Genomic DNA, 21310 nt, shown 5'->3' with positions numbered 1-21310 from the left:
GCTGAGCTGTATGTGAGAATGCAAGTGTCCGTTTCAGTCAGATTGGACATGAAACTAACCCAACTCCCCAGTACAAAGACTTCAAGAATTCACATCGAGCAAGTGGGTGTGTTGATGTGTCTATCATGACAGTTAGGGTTAGTGTTGGGTTGTAACCCTAACCCTAACGGACCAGTGTTTTAACCCAGTGTTTTTTTTTTTTTAGATTTCTTTATTTAAAAGGGACAACGCACATTAATCAACAATGTTTCCAACATGTAAATGTGCCAGATTTAGCCATACAGGCAAATTTTCATCTGCAGTCCCTAGCAGGTTGATGGCTTAAAACAAATCCAAATCCAAACCACACATTTCTTTCTAATACTCCTTTTGGTGCCAAAACGTAGCTGTCACATCGCCGTTTCACATGAACCTTTTGTGTCCGGTTGACTTAATTTCGTAAGATATAACAGTTTAATAGATTTTCGTATGATATCATACACACAGGGTTTCACCCAGGAGCCCATGTGTGAATAGAGCTAGTCATTGGAGAATTCACAGTGAGCAAGTAGGTGTGGTGATGTTTCTATCATGAGGCCCTAAAGGACCTAACCTGACTCCGCCAGATGGATCGCTTCGCATTTGCTCGGCATATCCATCTGGGAACTTACCGTTGGAGAACTTTTGGGAAAGGGCGAAAATACTGGTTAGCTGATTGGATAAACCATCTGTCTATCACCACCTATGTTGGTGATAGACGGCGCAAATCAAGCAATCAGATCAACGAAGCGTATGAAAATACAACCACAAGCCCCTGCTGCTGCAAACAAAGCATAGCTCGTTAGCTCAGCAAGCAAGCAACATGTCGGTAAAGGATATTTGCCGTTTGTGTAACGAGAATTTAGGAATAAAAGGCACCATTTCAGGTTCCCGGTCCATATTCCAAAAGAAGGATCCAAGAGAAAAAAGCATTAGCGAGCGGCTAAGAGAATTAGGGCTACCGCTGTCTGAAAATACTGGTTAGCTGATTGGATAAACCATCTGTCTATCACCACCTATGTTGGTGATAGACGGCGCAAATCAAGCAATCAGATCAACGAAGCGTATGAAAATACAACCACAAGCCCCTGCTGCTGCAAACAAAGCATAGCTCGTTAGCTCAGCAAGCAAGCAACATGTCGGTAAAGGATATTTGCCGTTTGTGTAACGAGAATTTAGGAATAAAAGGCACCATTTCAGGTTCCCGGTCCATATTCCAAAAGAAGGATCCAAGAGAAAAAAGCATTAGCGAGCGGCTAAGAGAATTAGGGCAACCGCTGTCTGAAAATACTGGTTAGCTGATTGGATAAACCATCTGTCTATCACCACCTAAACCCGCCTCAAAACCAACACTGATTGGTTGGTCGTTTGGCTCCAAATTTTCTCTATCTCAAGATGCCAGACTGATCTGCGAGTGGAAAACTGGAGCTCGCGAGATCAGGACGGTCTCACGAGGCTATAAAGGACCAGTGTTTTAACCCAAACAACAACCCTTTTTCTAATCTTAAATACTAATTTTGATGCCAAAACTTAACTGTCACCGCCATTTCACATGAACCTTTTGTGTCAGGTCGCCTTATAACGATTGCATACGTTATCATATGATCTCATAGACACACGGTTTCACCCAGGAGCCCATGTTTGAATAGAGCCGCTCAGTGGAGATTTCACAGCGAGCAAGTGGGTGTGTTGACGACGTTTCTATCATGCAGCTCGCAAAACTGGAGGAAAGCAAACATCATAGGGTGAAGAAGAAGGGTCATTTACACAAAAATAACAGCAATGAAAATGTCTAACTTTAAAGACAACGAGATTTGGGAACTTCTGTCGGTAAGGGCCGACGTTCAAATCGTCAAGCAACAACAAGAGACTCGGTTGTTTATGGCCAAATTATGGACCTGCTATGTCCACACCTTTGTATTGATTTTTCCAGTAATTTGTCACCAATGTGTAGTTGACTTGCTCACCATTACCCCCCCTTTTTCAGAGCTGTGGTGTCATATTGTATAGGCCTATATGCAGGGTGTGAAGCTTAGCATTGATCTGATGGTAACTGAGCTTTTATCACTTGGCAGCTTAAAAGCTTGCTCGTTCAAGGATTCTGTGCACAATGGTGATTGGGAGAAGACAGACAGATACAGCACAGGAGGAAAATGACTTTAGCTTAATGGGAAACTGAAATGGCTTTAGCTTGGGTGAATTTATGAATATTGATCATTTGCTTTATTAGAAACAAGTTCCAGGTTTGCTGCTTTTACCACCATGGTCGCTCCAACATTGAACATCAATATGCTCACTCAGGATTTTGATTTGTAAAATTGTAATAAAAAAACACACTCCTATTACTATGGTGATATTAATCTGCAGCCATATCAGTCAGCCATAAATACATTTAACAAAGGTAAAGAATTTAGAACTCTAGAGGTTATACAAGATCTATTTTCATGATGAATAAATTCTGAAGGAGCATTTGAACAGTGAGGATACATCAAAAGGCAAGCCTAGGGGGCAAAGTGAAATTCATAATGATAAGATAAACAAGTCACGTCCACAGCATGTGTAAGCATAGCAAACTGCTTATTCTAGAAAAGCCTTTAAGTGCAATTAAATGTTCCATTAAATGCAGCTGTTAGTTATTCCAACACAGTCAGCACAATTATCTTGTAGTCAATTATGGCACATTAATACCTCCCCCCCCCAACTGATCCATGTCATTTGCATATAAAAATTTAGTTTTCTTGCTTTTAGCACTTAAAAAACCTCATGGGATCTTGAATGTAGTGAAATGTTTTTTTTTTTTTTTGGGGGGTTGATTTCTAAAAGAGAAGGCTGACACACATGCTCTGCTCCACTGGGTTCTTTTTGCAGATGGTCTCATTGCTATGCATAGAAAAAGACATCTTTAGATTTGCATTTGGTAAATTTTCCCCTTTAAGTTGGACATCTGTCTGTGTTAGAAATCAATCTGCAGATCCCTAGGGAGGCTGCTCGGATTTTAATTAATTGTGTTAACGCCTTAATAATAAAAAAGAAGAATGTAAGTCAGTTACTCTCCCACACAGCTCTGTCTGCCTGTCCTGCCTAAAATGATATCTTTATATTCAAAAGACAACTTCTAAGGGATTGTAAATTGAAAAACAGTAGCTGTACTGTATGTTGTAGGAGACAGACAGAGACAGGGTGTAAAAAGTACATACAGAGCTTTGATTCATCCTCAGGTCTCTCTGTATTCACTTTCCTCATTGACCTTGTAGATCAAAAGTAGATGTAAAAAAAAGACAACTTTTCTACCCACAGCGGCAAAAGTCTTCCTTTTTCTCCTGTCTGGATATTACAGTTGCTGTCATTAATCTAGCAAGGAGATGTTATTACTTTTGTTTGACCTTTGAGAAAATATTAAAAGAAGACACCGTCATGGTGTTTGGCAATAATTCGCAAGTGACGATCGAAGGAGATGGATTTCCCTTTAGGTTGGCAGTTTACCTTTGCTGCCCGTGGAGCCTGGATATACAAGCGTGCTCCAAATCAGGCTTTTGTCAAGGATGATTGAGCTGAGATTGTGAACAATCTAACCATGATCTCAAAAGGACAGGAGAGTTCCTACTTGAGTTCTTTTGTGTGTGTGTGTGTTAGTGTTTTATCAGCACAAATCTGGTGTTATGTCTTGGAGCCTTGGATACGGTTCTCTATAGTTATTTTCTTAAGTATCTTTCAAGACTTGCAGCAAAAGTTGTGAGATCTATCCATGCCTGTTTAGAAGGGAAAGACTTGGAAGCATGAAACAAAAGTTTAGTCCAAACAAAATCCAATACATTTTTATTGTATTCATGCAGTGTGTCTCAATAACCTTTATCGTAAGACAGCCTATTTTGAGCTTAATTTAACCTTTTAACACTGTTCCGGTCAAAAATGACCGATTTATACGTTCCCTGTACCATAAATATGGCATTTTTCATCAGATTGCCTCAAGACCTGACGATATCCTTCACAAAAGACATCTGAACACATACAATTCATTTCATTTCATTCATTGTGACTACTTTCTTTGAATTTTGAGAGATTTATTCAACTTGGTCACACTTTTTTTGTTTACAGTCAAAAATGACCACCATAGGAAATGAATGGGAAAGAGTATAATTTTCATCCAGGAGATGAAAGACATCTCCATACACACACTCCTACAACTTTCCTGTGCTTGTGTGCCCATACACATACTTCATGTTGTCAGTTCATGTTGTCATGTTGCCACTTGTGCATGTGAACCACCAATGTTCGCACACACATGCATGCACGCACACACAGAAACAACCCCACCCACACACACACATGTTGTAGATGTTAATGCTCTAATAAGGTTCTTTATAAATGTTCTATTAAAAGTACTTTTTTGTCATTTTTATTGGTATTTATGTTAAAATAAGGAGGTTGATGTGGTGGAGCATCCCAAAACACAGGGCTTTCAAGTAGGGAAGTTGGTGGCCCAAGTTGGGAGTTGGTGGCCTGGAAGAAGTTAAGGGGAAAACACAACACTTCAAATTTTGTTTTTTCTTTCTAAAGTTTGCAGTGTCTGTCACAGGGTGCTGGTTCTTTACCAGTGTAATAAGGACTAAACAGAGCATGTTTAGCATGAATCAGGTGATTCGAAACTTATTCCTTATGGAGGAATTAGACGTTTTACAACTGATCCATGTCACAACCAGCCCCAGTCTCCCATACAAATCATGGGTGATGTTTTTATGAATTTACCAAGCAAATTGCTGTGTGAAATTGCAAACGTCCCACAGCTCTTCAGCACAGACATAAGGACACAGTAATGTTTACTGTGACTGTTTATTCAGACAAACACACACCCTTTGACAATCAGGACCATCCCTGCACACCCACAACTCACTGCAGCTGCCCACAGGCCTCTGTATGTACACATCTTTCCCTTTTTTTCTTCTCCTACTCCCACAGTACATGGCTGAGTTAATTACCTTACTCAGAATAGGTGTCTAAACCCCCCACCCATCTCCAGCTGGTGCTTCCAACACTCCCACTCATGACAGAGCACTCATGGCCAGACCATCCTTCCAGTGCTTTCTTGTGGATCGAAGCTGTCTCATTGGATATAAATCCTTAAACGAGCAAAAAACATTTTCATCGCTAATTATATACACATAGCTGTTGCGTGACAGATTATCAGACGTACAAAAATGCCATAATGACACATGGAGTGTTTACCAGTGGCTGGTAGATAACCCTCTCTCAGCGCCAAACCAGCAACTTCTGCCAACTTGTTTGGCACCTCACTTCATGTCGCTGAACCGTTTTCTAGATTTATATAAGAGTTCTCCTGGGACAAGAGAAACTCTTGCTAACCAAATGTGTTTTTTTCCTCTTCAGCTGTAGTAATTTAATATCCTAAATTTCGGTAGCTTACTTGGGGTGTCATGTATTCTCACATGGAGACTTTACACCTCCCACACAATTAACCATGCCTGCCCTCCCCTGTTCTCTCCATCATCACATTGTCAGACTGCCATTGTAGGAACTGCACTCTTATAAAGAGAATGAAAAAAGGGTGACTTTGACATGATTGAAGTGTTCACACCTACTGACAATAGTAATCCTATTGTAGGTCTGTCTTCATTTTGCCACAGGCTCACCAAAATTGCAAAAAAAAATGTTACACAATGTGATCTCCCATCATACACCTTCGACAGAGCTTTGTGTTGCGCGCCACAGATTTGGAAAATAAATCCAGAAAAAAGGGGGGAAAAAAACCTACTGTTAGAAATGATCGTGAAGGTTCCATAATCATAATCTTTTTAACCCATTTCAGCCCACAATTTAGTATTTTATGTGAGAAAGTCATAATTAACCTCAAATGTACTAGAAGCTACCTGCAATGATATACTGTATAACAACAAGGGATGCTTATTGTGAAAGGACATTCTAATTGTTCAACCACTAAGGGATAATTAATAAAATAAAATTAATTCCGACAATGACTTTAGATATATCAGCAACTCTGTGTTGATTTTGAATTTTCATGTTTGGGGTTGTTGCTGTGTAGGAGATGTTAAAAAAAAAAAAAAAAAACATTGTGCAAGTTCAATACAGCTTAATTGGCGGAGTACTCCTTTAAGCCACATTTGAAGGATGAGGCCCACAATTTACAGGTGTTTTTTTCTTTTTGCCAATCCTCTCATCACATTTCAGTCTGTGTAATCCTGTAACAATATTGCATGCCTCATGTAAAATATTGCCCCAAGCAATTACATGAATCCTCAGGTGCATATGTAATTGAATATGACTTAGCTTACACTAGCATCACAATATATATTAGCATCTTATGGGTGTCATGGGGGCATTGTAATATGGGAAACGCAATATAAAGATGAATTTGATAGATGACACCACAACATACTCATTGTGCTTTCCTCCAGGGATCCTTATCACAACTCAATGTCCAGCCCACTAGCTCACAGAATCGTTATCCTAGTTGTGATTTGAACAATGGAGGTCTAAATGATGCGTGATATATATATATATATATATATATTTTTTTTTTTTTTTTTCTTAGAATAATAGAATTTTATTCTGCAGGACAGTTATGCAGGTGTTCTCTCTTTTTCTTTTTTTTTTCCTTTATCTCGCTCTCTCTCTCCTTCTCTGTATATGTAATGCCATTAGTGGGTTTCTTTCTAAGTATGGATTATTGTTATGTGCTTCTGTGTTCCTCCCTTTAGGTGACTGAAACAAGGACGGGCCCTCTCGGATGCAGTAACTATGACAACCTCGACTCTGTCAGCTCCGTTTTGGTTCAGAGTCCTGAAAACAAGATTCATTTGCAAGGTTGGCCATCCATAATTGAACTCCCCCAATTTCTGATGGAATTGTCACAGTGTCTGTTCTCTGGCAAGCTTATAACTGCAGCATGAGAGTGTCAGAACGAATTTAGCTTCAATCACTCTTTTGCTTTTTTTTTTTGCCATGCATGCTTGCAGAGTTCTGAAGTGAATCGCAGACAGTAATGATTCAGAACAAAAGTAGCAGAACTGTGGAGTAAAAATAAAACTTTAAGTGAATTTCAGCACATTGCATGTGACGCCAAGCACATGTGAAGCGTGGCAAGCAAAAAAACAAAGAAAATGAGTGCCGGCCTTTAGTGATTCACAGATCTAGCATACACCAGCCATCTATACACATTTCCTGCAATACCTAAAGTCCGTACAGCTCCTTCTTCATTCATCCATGTGACATTTCTATGTTTTTGTCCTGTTTTTGTCCTTGCCTCAGGCCTTCAGGCCATACTGCCAGAGTACCTAAGGGCCAGGTTTGTGCAGGCAGCTCTCAGCTACATCGCTTGTAATGAGGAGGGCCAGTTTGTGTGCCGGGACAATGACTGCTGGTGCCAGTGCGCCGTCAACTACCCACAGTGTAATTGCCCCAAGGTGGATCTGAGGGCTATGGAAGCCAGTGTGCTTGAAATCCGAGATTCCTGGAACAGGGCCAACCAAGACTTTGAGGAGTCAGGTCAGTGTGTTTTCTTTTTGCACTCATTCAATGTCTGTGACCCTCCCACTGACAGCAAATTAGACCCTATTGTTAGAGGAGGCGATGGGCAAAGAAATGAAAGGCCCAAAAGCCTGAAAATAAGGGGCAATTACATCCAATCTTTGTGATGGGATTTCAACAATACACAAAGGAGCAATTCTTAAAGCAGCATCTTGCAAAATTATACCAAGAAAATACAACCACAGAGAAGACTATCTCATGCATATAACTGAAATGACTTAGATTTTACTACTTTTAGGTGTAGTCAGAGCCTATAAATTCTTACATAAAACACCATAATGTTAATGTAAAGCACATTTACATCTTTGTCTCTTTGGTAGGTTTTCTTTGAAACACAGTCATTTGACATGACTTTGTTGCAGCTGATGTTACAAAACAGCATTTTTTTTTTTTTTTGGACAATCTACTAAATGAAATGGTGATTGTCGTGTTACAGCCAGAGATATTAAAGGCATAGCTTACTCAGTAAAAACGGTGTAGAAAAACCTCTAAAAGTCATCTCACAGTGTACGTTGTCAAATCACCAAACCCTCTACTTCGCAATGGAAACAACTACCTTTTGCTGCCATTTGAGCCTGTGTGTGTGTGCAGAAATTGCACGGTGCAAATCTGATGTCCAGAAAATGAAAGGGTAGCATTTACAGTAATGTGACTGGGTCAACAGTGATTCAGTCAAATGAAGGTTTTTCAGTACTCTAGGCGAAGCTGTCACACTCCAGAAACACCCTACAGTTTCAGTAATCTGTTAGCAGCCTATGATGTAACCTGTGATGTGACACTTCGCAGCTCAGTTGTAGCCATCTGATCAGTTAACCTTATTTAATGTCAGCTGGTTGACATGGCAAAAACAGGCACATCAGCTAACTATTGTGCTTAGGTATGAGTGTAACAAAAATATTCCGTACAAGCTTTCAAACAACCTTTTTGCAAGTTGATTTTATTAATGAATATAGGCACACTTTGAATATTACTTCAAATGTTGCAGCTTCACAGTGTATTACTTATTTTTCTAAATGTTCCAACATAGCTCTGTTTCATTATTGAAACTGTGAGTTGCATCCACAGGCCCTGAGGGCATCTAGCTGTTTCAGTCATCCCCAGCCCTGCCTTAAGCTGTGCACCTTGCTGGCTGAGTGTGTTATTTACTGGCTACATGCTTCTCTACTGAGGGCAACTTGATTAGCACACAGCTGGCAATAACTTAAGCAGCAAGGTGCCCTAAGATCTGCAGTTGCAGTGTTGTATTAAATAAAGAAAAATAAGTAAGTTCCCTCGAAACCCCTGGGGATCCTCTTGTGTATTTTATCTAATACATACAGAACAACTAATAGCGGCAGAGAGATTAATAATCAGGACTCACTGCTTAATAGTGAGACTATATATATTATGGCTGGATCAACGTCTTAATTATTGAAAGCTGTATAATTCTTCACTGTTTTACACGGTTTCCTGGTGATCTTTACCTTTTTGGTGAGACAAATAATAGAGTCATATTCATAATATTATATTGAAATAGAAAGACGTCTAAGGTCTGTTGACCGTAGGGCGCAATATGTACCAAGTCGGGGTAAAACAAGTACAGATCCAAGAGGTCAAAGTACTTTAGAATATTCGTTTTCAAATTAATTACATTTGCTTAAAATTAACCCAGCAACAAAGGCACATTATTTATCAATTGTAACCTCATAATTTAGCAATTTAAGAAGAACATTAAGCCAATTAAACCTCTTGAAACACATCATTACCCTCCAACCACAATTTATTTTTGAACAGTGCCCAGAATGTGTCTGTACTTGTGCACCTCCGAATCTGACGCTGTCATCTATTTTTGAAATCATACAAAGGGGGAGCACATGGAAATACACAGTCATTTTACAATGATCACATACATATAACACGGGTTGAAAAACAAGGACGAAATCATAGCTGTGTTTATTTAAAATAATTACCACCCTGACCAGGCACTTTGTAAAAGTACTGTCATTTTGAATGTGGTTAAGTGTAACTTTGTTCCCTTTATCCTTACTTTTGTTTTTAATTGTAATTACCTTTTTATACTTTTCATTGTCCTTTTGCATTGCACCCCAATATATATATATATATATATATATATATATATATATATATATATATATATATATATATACATCTTTAGAAGAAAGAAATGGGCATGTGGATTGGCAGACAGTGGATGGAAAGTGCTCAGAGAAGAAGAACCAATGCCTTTTTGGTTATGGTCTTTTTAGGGGGTTTATTGATCCAAAAAATATTATCTATTACATGTAAACCCCCTATATAATGTAATACAAATAACAGTAATACGGTATATCCAAAGGCAACATCTTAACTAAACATCTTTTCCCCTCAGGACAATGTCTCTCATTTTAAAATGTAGGTCACCCAAAGCACCCACACATACCCTTTTAATATATTTTATTAGAAGCTGTTTAATCAACTTATTAATTTCATAGGAACATGTAATACACCTTGCATAATCACCAGGGAAGTCATTGACACTTAATTGGTTTTCTAATCAGATGCTGTATTATCAAGATAACGATAACTAATTACAAACAGTGGAGTCATTTTCTCATCAGTGTTGCGCATCACATCGGTTTTCCATACAACCAATCATGATTACAGTGATGATGATATTGTTATTGAATGCCTTGGAAATGGAATCTGTGCAGCTCTGAAGGGCTGCCATATATTATCCTCTGTGCTGCTTGTCCATAATTTTTCCACACAGACAGATCAGCAGAAATAGCCCTGAATAAGTTGTTGGCCGTTCATTAATGGAAGAAAAAAAAAACTTGTCTTTAGCTCTGTCTTTTTCCATTAGCACGTGCGTCAAACAATATCTCTTCCAGTTTGCCCCGCAGCTCTGGAGCCCTATGTGGCCTCTGCAAAAATGATTCTCCCATTTGGTCTGATTTAGTCAAATAGTTGTAAGGAAGTGAGGGAGTTAGTTTGGCTTGTCTTGGAGAAGTGTTCAACTCTCATCGTGCATCTCTCCGTGCCTTTCAGATGAGTTTCAGAACTTTGTTCGAAGGCTTCCCACGTTCTACGCCCTGAACACGTCCGCCATCCAATACTTCTGGAAGATGGAGCCGACCATTCACCAGCGCTACAAACAGCTGGAGCTCAGCACCCAGCAGCTTCTGAGCAAAGCCAGACGCATCGTCAACAAGCTCTTCACCCTCAGCAAGAGGTGTCGAACGCCACCTAAAATCATTATGCTGAGGGAGAGGTGAGAAGTTGATAAGTATTCCTGCTGACTTTTCTGTTAATACAGACGTGGAAGTGCGTGAGTGAGTGTGTGTGTGTGTGTGTGTGTGTGTGTTGTGTGTGTGTGTGTGTGTGTGTGTCCGTGCGTGCGTACGTGTGTGTGTGTAAAAATAAGCAATAATTCCAAAGCCTGCAGCCACATCACAAGTCCTTTCAAGCAAGCTGTGAACGGCAGTGCTCATTTCCTTTCTTCAGCCAACTCTGTGCGCAGCGCTTTGTTATCCCCTCAACTATGCAATATGCTAATAATGCACACAATATATTAGCGCTTTGATATTCAACTAAGGTCCTACTGAAGTGAGCTATAGTGTCACACCTGATGACTTGGCTGTACTCCCAGCCCAGGTCTTATTTACATCCAGGAAATCGAAGCCATCCTCCTGTGAAATTAAAGTTTGCAGTGTTTTAAAAGAAAATGCTAAGTTTGGGAGATTTTCCTGTTGGTTAACTAGCCTGTGATGAAATCATAGGCAAGAAAAAGTTTCCATGTCCCTTCATTCAATCTATTTTTGTGGTTTTCACAGAATTTCTTTTTTTCATATAGTCTGCAGACTCTAAGCTTATAAAAAAGAAATGTGATTTAGTCAGTATAGCTAAAGCAGCCAGGCTTATTTTAGGAGCTATTTCAGGTAAGAAACTAAATATGTATCCTGTACAATGTGATTTTTAGCTCCAGCTACAGTCCCTCATTGCCCACCATCTTCACCTCCTAAAAGAATATAATCTCTGTTCATTCTTTATTCCAGCATTGTATCAATCACCGATCACACCTTAGATACAGAACATGCACAAGCTGTATTGCTAAACTTAGAGCTGCTACATAGTCTATTTTTTTTTATTGCCTTTATAAAGTTTTAGCATAGAGCACAATAGCCAGTGAACCACAGAGTTGGTGCACACTGTTATGGGATATTTACTACTAGGACTTAGATCTTAGACTTAGAAATTGCATTTGTCCTTATTTACTATTAGACTGAACCAAGATTTTAACCGACACTTAAATGAAAGAAAAGCGGCACAGCTGAAAATTGAGAGTTTGCTCTCATGCAATATGTATTTTAAGGCGGTTAAGGAGGTTTAAAGGCGCAAAATATGGGAGGAAGGAATGGTAATTCAAATAGTCTATGCACCTGAGTTATCACTGTAGATTGACTCCTGCTACAGAGGAAACTGCATCTGAAATGTAATGTCTGGGAAAGACAGGTGTAAAATCTGCATAACTGTTTTATCAGACACGGTGTGAGACAGCCAAACACAGCCAGAAACAGAGAGAGAGAGAGAGAGAAGAGGTGCTAATTAAAAGATGCATTACAACGTTACTGTCATCGTTGCGATTTTCTGTTATAGTTTTTCCTGTTTTATTGTGCTAATTTATTCCCCGTTTCCTTGTTGTTTACTCTCTCTTGTGTTCTCTGTTTACCTTGTTTTCATCCTTGTGTATGTTTTATGTTTCAGTTTCCTGTTTTATTTTGTAGTCTGTTTTCTCCCGTGTCATGTCTTGTTTACTTCCTGCCTTGTGTTTTCACCCTCGTTACCTTGTGTATTTAGTCCCTGTGTTGTCTTTGTCTGTTGTCAGATCTTTGTTTGTGTAAGTTTACCCCCTTTGTCTCGGTGTGCCAGTTCATTTTTGGATGTCTGGTCTTTTGGTTCCTCAACGGGTTTTGGTTCCATTTTTGCCTGCTGTCTTCAGGACTACTTTTGTTGTATTGCTTTTTATTTTATTACATCCTCAAGCTCACCACTGCCCTGCTGTCTCTGCATTTTTGGATCCACCATTTCCCTAATCGTAACAGCAGAGCTCTCCTCTCAGCAGCACAACACAAGACAAAAGAGCAGCAATGCAACACCCTGTTATGTTTCACACAACCTTTATGTTTCCCGCAGGCCCCCCCTGCCTATTTCTCATGACTTTGAATGGCTCAGCAGCTCCAGTCCAGTGCAGTATGATTAAATGAGCCAGTATTAGTCATTAAGTAAGATGTGATATTATCCATTTACAGAAATAATCCAGTCAAAGGAGTTTTAACAGTTTAACTAATCTCCCACATTTCCATAACTCAACTCAATCATGGATCTCTTTGTTGAGCTGACATCAGGCTATTTAACTTACAGTTCCTCACACATTGTAACTGGCCATTAGTATGGTCCAGTAGACTTTAGAAATCTGTTGTTTTGTGTATTCATTTCAATTATTGTATTAAGGCTGTGTTATTACAGTACATGTCCTGTTAGTTATATTATAATGGCTGGTACTTTTATTTTGAAGGAGTAATGCCGGTAGGAGGCAAAAAGACTCACTGTAGAATACTGTACAGACTGGTCAGTACATGCGCCTACCTAAAACACTAACTAATAACTGATGACAATGAAATTAGATGATACAATCAGTTAATTGCAGGATATGTGGAGATGAATCCATGAATAAGGGACATCCACATCTACACTGATTCTATTGAGTATTTCTCACCACTTCAGCTGGAAAGTATCTGGGGCAAATTTAGGAAGAGCAGTACATGCAGCAATGAGGTATAGTGAGAGTGATGAAGGTAAATACTTAAACTGGATATGTTGGATTTTGCTGTGATATAACCTGGTGCTCTCGAAAGATCTGAAGAGTTTGTGGTATTTTATATCGGTGAGGTTAAAAGCCCAGCAGTTAGAAAAAGGATGCAGTCCCTCCTTTGATTGAAATATCGTATTTTTCTCTGTATCAAAATATTTTCATTGTGGGATATAATTTAAAAACTTGGAATTAAAAAAATCTGCACGAAAAGACATGTCTGACTTTGACAAACCTGTGTTTTAAATTATTGTAAAAAGAAAATAACTTCCTCTATTTCTTTTTTCCCTATTGTCTTTATGTATGTAAAGACCTAGCTCATGATGGATTCTTTAACCCTTGTGTTGTCCTTCGGGTCACCGGGACCCAAAGGACAACACAAGGGTTAAGATAAATATATATATATATTCATATATCTCTGCAGCCATTATTTATGTACTGAAGCATCATGGTCTATGTCAGATGAAGAAAAAGCAAACAGAAAAATATGATTTGCTTTGTAACTTAATGCCAAAAATCAATTTTGGAGTTTCTATTGTTACTTTCTAGTACAGTCTTGGAAGATACGGACAGTATGCTTGTTTTTGGTTTTGAGCTGCTGTCTGAGAACACAAGGTGTTAGTATATCAGTGATGGAGCTGCACAAAACAACAGATGTGTTTTTTTTTTGGGGGTTGGGGTTCACCAAGTAAATAAATATTGCTTTTAATGGAAAAAATGGAGCGCATCTTCTGTGGAGAAAAAAAAGTTTAGCTGACTAGTGAAAACTGAATCCGTAGCAGAAGGAGAAAGTTTGTGTGATGCATTGATCAGTGTGAAATGAGCTGACAGACAATGAACAGATTGCAGAGTGAACACCCAGCTTCTCTTGGCCCGTACTGCACACTGCGTCTCCATGACAGTTTACATGTCCTGCTGACACAATGCGCTTAATGATGGCGGGACAGCTTCCTCTCTCTTGCTGTGCACAGCCTCAACTCTGGAGGTGAGATATGCACAACTGACTCTAACTGATGAGTTTCAGAGAAGCTGGATACCGTTAAGACTGTTAACACATTGTAACGACGTCCACAGATTTTAAATTTGATGTTTTGAGAAAATGTCTTTTGCTCCTTTAATTTTTCCTCCATGTCACAGTCTGCTACACACAATGACTACACTCACTGTGATGTTGGAATATATCGTATAAGTGGCTTGCTGGTTCAAAGCGCTTGTGTTTCTGTATAGACTTGGCTCCACATGATGCTCGTCACAAAAACAAAACCCCCAAAAAACAATTCTGTCACAGTTTTGGCTCTATTCTTTCTACACGTTTAATATTTGTCAATTAGCCTTGTGCAAGTTGTTTTTTATATATTTATTTACTCGATTAAGATGAAATGGAATGAAAAATATGATTATCCTTTTCTTCTTTTTTCCTAATGCAGCAAAAACTGACATTCATTTATTTTGTAAGATTTCTCAGTAATGTAGACACTAATGACGTAAAGGTATTACATGGTTAAGTAAAACATGCAACTGCCTTAAAAATGTTACCTGCATGTATACAATTTTACCATTATCACACATAGCATACAGTAGTATGACATTATCACACTAACTTTGCAATTTCTGTGCAATTCTTGCATAATGATTATTTCCTGGAGCCCCAAATAGGTAGCCTAGCTCTGCCCTCCTACGTACTTCCGCTCAATTTTTCATTTTCCTTCAGTACTACGTCTGGGTTTGCGTTATATTCGCGGGTTTTCTCCGACCAAATTTTTGGCGGTCCAATCAGCAAACAGAGAGAGTGGCTGAGAACGATGACGTTGAGGTCGTGTGCTACTTAATTCTGTAATGGCGGTGGAGAAAGATGCGGTCCATTGTGGCAACGCTGCAGAATATCCAGAAGTTAAAGCCCGAGCAAAAACAATCTCTGCTGAGTTTTGTTGGTGGCCATGATGTTGTGGCCCTCCTCCCCACGTGGGTTTGGGAAACGTTTGATTTTCCAGTTGGCTCCGTTAGTGGTAAAGGAGTTGGCTAACGCGATGCTAAGCCTCGACCAAACGTTAGCGATTGGTTATGACAGATCCAGAGTGGCTCTGGGCAGATCCAATGGTTTTAAACTTCAACAGAGTACCCGCCTTCAAGGAAATTAACACTTGTCAATGGAGAGTGGCCAAACTCTCTGTACAAATGAAATGTACTCTGGTGAGTCTGGTAGGACCAGGCTACCAAAATAGATAAACCTTTATTTAGAATTGCTGTTATACGCCTCATATATTTCATAACTGGGTAAACTTGGCTGACTTTTAATGACTTTGATCTACAGTAATATTCATCATTGAAGTTATAATTCCCAGAGCCGCAAACAACTAACTAACAACTGTTAGGACTAATGTTTTTTCCTTCAAAAATAAGTTTTTTTTAAATGTAAATTGCTTATACATGCACCACAATGACAAAACTGCTAACTCTGCCAGGGAATAAAAGTGGATTCAGAAATGTAACAGATGTGAACAAGGAAAATGAAAGACTGATTTGGAACATTATATTCTTGTCATGCAATCCATCTGCTTCTATTTTTCATAAACAATCTCAGGAATTTTGATTTACCATTAGAGTTTGTGTCTCAGAATAAATTAAACATGGCAATTGTTACTATTATAGTCCTAGTCACTGACTCTCAATCATTTCTCTAGATTGAATCGTGTATCAAGAATACAGACCCTGATGTTTTAAAATCAGATATTCTACGTGGTTATCATTTATGATGTTAAACTACGTATGTTCATAAAGGCCCAGGCCAAGAAATATTTGCTTCATAAAGTTGGATTATATATGAAACATTATATTCCGCCAGGGTTGGAGCAATAGTGGTTATTAATGAGAAAATGATTTGTTTGTGTATATGTCTGTGATGATACCAGCACCAATCAAAATGTAGAACATAGCAATCACAATCTGATTAAAGTTGTTGTCTTGTCAGTTTGTTATACGTTATGTTATACAGAGTTCCATGTTATACAGAAAGAGAAAATAGGGATCCTGATAATAAAACAAAATATATATATATATGTATATTTATACTATATTTATATAGATAGAGATAACTGAACAATTCACACAGGGTCACAGGATGAAAACTTGGAAAATGTATTTCATATTTCATTGGGTCTTTAACTTTATATTTTAAGACCCAATGAAACTACGATACTTATTGTATTTATTATTTAGTCCCATTTAAAGATTTTCTCTTGAAATGTTTCACACACCATCACGTAACTCAAAATAGCTTCTATGCGGTCATTCCCCCCGATGACAATCATTTCTTTAATTTACATGTTTCTGTGCAAGATGGACTTTTTTATTAAATACTTTTTTATTATATAGATGTATTCAAATCTATAGTAGTCTTGCATTGCCAGACCTATCGCCACAGCGCTGTGGAGTAAGGTCTGCTACACCACATATACATTCTGGGATAGGAGAAAAAAACACTCTGGGTTGTTTGCATTTCTTTAAACTAATCACAACCGTCTTGGGTGGCGCTAAGTTCCAGATGCACTTTGTCCATAGCAATCTTGTTGTTTACCATTGTGAACTTTTGATAACGGCTTTATCCTGGAAATGTAAATCTTCTAAAGTAAATCTCAAATAGTGCTCTTTTTCTGTTGCAGGCCATACAGCTACTGGCTGAACTACATCCTCTCTATCATGTACTGCAGTGAGAACAACCACATCGGCTCCTATCTGGAGGAGACCAGAAGCTGCTCCTGCCCCTATGAGCACCCCCCCTGCCAGGGTGTGATCCCCTGCACGATGGGCGAGGGCACCTCCTGCGCCTCATGCTCCTATGAGAACCGCTCCCGCTGTGCCACCTGTAACCAGGGTTACATGCTGAGCCAAGGCATGTGCCGCAACGAAGTCCCTGACTCCACCGATCACTACATCGGCTTCGAGACGGACCTGCAGGACCTGGAGCTGCGCTACCTTTTGCAAAAACGTGACAACCGCATCAGCATCCATGGGATCTTTGTCAGCAACGACGTCAGGCTGAATAACTGGTTCGATCCGTCATGGAGGAAGAGGATGCTGCTGACGCTGAAAAGTAATAAATACAAGTCAAACCATGTCCACATGCTCCTGGGGATGTCTCTACAGATCTGCCTTACCAAGAACAGCACTCTGGACCCCATGCTGTCTGTGTATATCAATCCGTTTGGGGGCAGTCACTCGGAGAGTTGGATCATGCCCATTGACCAGAACAACTACCCAGACTGGGAGAGGACTAAATTAGACCTTCCCTATGACTGTTATAACTGGACTTTGACTTTGGGCAACAAGTGGAAAACATTTTTTGAGACAGTCCACTTTTACCTACGGAGCCGGATCAGAGGGCCCACAAGTACCGGGAATGGAACTGCATATTATGAACCCTTGGAGTACCTGGAACCTGGGCGAAATCTAGGCTATATGAAGATCAACAGCATCCAGGTGTATGGCTATAGTATGCACTTTGACCCGGATGCGATCCAGGACTTGATTTTACAGCTTGACTACCCATATACTCAGGGATCGCAGGACTCTGCCCTGCTGCAGCTGCTGGAGATCCGGGATCGGGTCAACAGGCTTTCCCCCCCTGGAGCTCAGCCTCTGGACCTCTTCTCTTGTCTGCTGCGGCACCGGCTCAAACTGTCCACCACGGACGTTGCCAGGATCCAGGCAGCGCTGCAGACTTTCAGTGCCAAGCAGCCCAACTCGATTGAATACGAAACAACCAAATTATGTAGCTAATAAGTGGGCGGGCGGCCACGTGCACAGATGGCAGAGCAGTTATCACACAGGCCCGAGGATAGTTAAGAGCAATTCTGGAGCCGAGCGAGGGACATTTGGGGGACATTTTCATTGTCGTCATGGATCTCAAGAGTGCATTTGAGATTCTCATGTCAGCTTTTCGTATAAATTTGTACAACATTGTAGAATTAAGGAGGATTTCACCAAACTTGCCTCATAGCTTTTTTTCCCTCTTCTGGTGAAAATAATAACTTTGACAGTTAATAATATAAATTTAAAACTCTATCACCACTGATATGTTGCCGTGAAACGTGTGCTGACGTTTGTAGGTTGCACAAATTTGAAATCGCTCACATACGTAAACAAAAGCTTTTGCTGATGAAGTATTACCCAAGCAATGTAATCATCTCATAGATATAAATATTTCAACACCAGCATGTTTTTTTGTTTGTACTTTTCTCATCACATTTATTTCCCTGTTTTGAAAAAGGCCCTTTTTTTTAACTTCCAAAAAAAGGGGTGTTTTTTTTTGTTTTTATTTTTTTTTTTAGTCCATATTGTTTTAACTTTCAATAACAAATCTTACTCCTTTTTTAAACTGTACTACACACTTTTTAGAAAATCAAAAATAAACAAAATCAATAAATAGATGCTGTATTACTCCAGATTTGCTGAGAAAAAAATGACACCATGATCACAATATATGTTACATGTGCTTTTATTTTTATAATGCTGTTGTTTGTGAAACAAAAAAAACAAAAAAACTGTCAATAAAATGTATAATACAATTTGTTAATACACTAAATAAAAACATTTTTATGTGTGGTCTATAGATGGTGTACTTTTCATGCAAGAGATACTTATGACACACAACAGTTTCACAGCTGGTGTAATTATTGCCATTAATATAGAGTCCATTACATTTGCATGCTGTCACAGTGTGACAGCATGCATAATACAGAGGCACTGGAACTTGAATTAAGCCTTTTATTAAGGTTATAAATATCACCTTTTCCTGCTATGGCATGTAAAATGTCTGCTGTGAAGAATATGGGCCCTGTTTCTAACAATGAACAGCTGAGTTAGCTTGACTTACTGTAATTGTCAAGGATTTGACACAAGCCTGGATTTTCTAGTTATTCTAAGCTGTTTTCAAATGTATCTGGGTCTGTTGTCAGAGCATCGACTCCTCAAGGCCAAACCTGCACAAGCACAAGCTAATTCACTGTTAGCTGCAAGCTAACCTAGATGTTTTAGGCAAATCCTATAAAGTCATTTTTCAGATACAAATGACTGCTTTTAAATGTTAATAAGGTAACAATTTACTTGAAGGTATCTACATAAGAGTGACATGACACAGTCATGACACATGAACCCTAACCCTAACTCTAACTCTAACTCTATCTCTAACTCTAACTCTAACTCTAACTCTACCCATAACCATAACTTGTCATGACAAAAACTGGATGACACTTACTGAAAGAAACGTTATGTCATAAACGTTTATGACTTGTTTATAATGTTTATGACACATTCATGACAGTGTCATGTCACTTTTATGTAGATACCTTCAAGTAAAGTGTAATCGTTAATAATGATGATTTTAGATGAGAACATATAGACCATTAATAAGTGTTGGTGTGATTATAACAATTTAGTTTTCAAAATGAAGAAATAAATACCTTGGATGTGCATATGCAAACAAGATTTAAACACACATAAAAGTTTCTGACTCTTAAAACAATGAAACCAGAAAACATGGCATTCAACTATTACATAATGATGAAAATAGGCCTTTTGTGAAAATTATGGCTTATTGGCACACCTGAAAAAACACAGCCATCTTTAATGTTATTAGTAACACTTGTGCTTTTTGTACTATGACAAGTCAAAATGACTGCTATGAAAAAGCATATTTCTCATTTTGAACTCTAACGATTTTGAAACATACTTGCAACATACAAAGTAAGATTATACACAAATGTATTCCTCTGGACATCAGTTCAACATATGAGACCTCTAAAGGACAAAAGTGTTTTGTCTTGTGATATAAAAGCACTTGACAGAGCATTTCATACACGCATGTTTGAGATTAAAGCTACAACTAATCACCTTTTAGCTGATGTTTTTAAGATATGCAGCATTGCATACCATGCTCTGTAGTAACAGGAGGATAATTTCTGTGCTTTAGATCGCTTTCGGATTTATGCTGATGGATGGCTGCTGGAGGCAGTGGGGAAGACACAGCAACAAAGCCCGTTATCTCCGGTGATTCTTTCACTGGTTTGTAGTCTGTTGTAATTTCTGGGGGTTTATGTCTTACTCCAAGCCGTGAAATATAAGCATCACACTCCATGTCCCCCCTAGTGCTTTGTGCTGCCGACTGCTCCACGCGCAGCCATTCCCTTACTCCCTTCTGATCTTTAACCATGAAAGCAGTCAGTGTGGAAATGCAGGTTCAGAGACTCAAATTGCCCAGAGTATTCCCCATCATATGTTCAAAAGGCAATGATACTTTCTGCAAGAGATGTAAAAAAAAAATGCAAAACACTCCTTCCTGCTAGCATAGTGGAATAAAAAAGAAAGATAAGTTGGAAATTGAAAGTAGAATTTTGACAGATTTCTTAACTGCTATTGTTTTGACTGCCATTACATCAGCATAAAAAACTATTTGTCAATTTGTTATCTTAATGTTTTTTTAGTATTTCCTGTACAATCTAACCAAAATCTGCGTGATAAATTACTGAACATATTCATCTGCAATAATAGGTACATTATAGCTTAATGATGCGACCCAGTGTGTGCTGAGATATGCAGCAGCACCCAGCGCCCCTGAACGAGAGAGAATGAAGAATGGATTGATAGAGTGATGAGTGAAAGTTGCATTTTGGAAAACACAGTGCTATTCGGCTAGTACCGACATACTGTAACATTAGCAGTTGTGTGGACAAACATACATGTTTTTGCTGGTTAAATCAAGTCTCACAAGCATCAATGTTTCATTAATTTCTTTTCTCACATCTGAACAAAACCCCTGTAGCATATAAATACTGTAATAACACCTTACTAGCACAGATCTTCCCCCTTCCAACATTTATTGAAACA

At 38.9% G+C, this 21310-nt stretch overlaps 1 protein-coding gene across 2 annotated transcripts in view; it reads left to right on the top strand.

Moving 5' to 3' along the window:
* Nucleotides 1-18693, top strand: part of brinp3a.1 (bone morphogenetic protein/retinoic acid inducible neural-specific 3a, tandem duplicate 1) — a 52874-nt gene extending 34181 nt beyond the window's left edge. For both annotated transcript variants that reach the window (XM_039811859.1, XM_039811858.1), the window contains exons 5-8: nucleotides 6753-6858; nucleotides 7303-7539; nucleotides 10609-10831; nucleotides 17089-18693. In XM_039811859.1, the coding sequence (XP_039667793.1) occupies nucleotides 6753-6858; nucleotides 7303-7539; nucleotides 10609-10831; nucleotides 17089-18205 (1683 nt within the window). In that variant the 3' untranslated portion in view covers nucleotides 18206-18693. The remainder of the gene's footprint in view (nucleotides 1-6752; nucleotides 6859-7302; nucleotides 7540-10608; nucleotides 10832-17088) is intronic.
* The last annotated feature ends 2617 nt before the right edge of the window (nucleotides 18694-21310 follow it).

The sequence above is a fragment of the Perca fluviatilis genome, chromosome 9 (assembly GCF_010015445.1).
Source record: "Perca fluviatilis chromosome 9, GENO_Pfluv_1.0, whole genome shotgun sequence".
Classification (NCBI taxonomy): Eukaryota; Metazoa; Chordata; class Actinopteri; order Perciformes; family Percidae; genus Perca; species Perca fluviatilis.
Note: the sequence above shows the minus strand (reverse complement) of the source record. Positions and strands in the feature narration are given on the sequence as shown.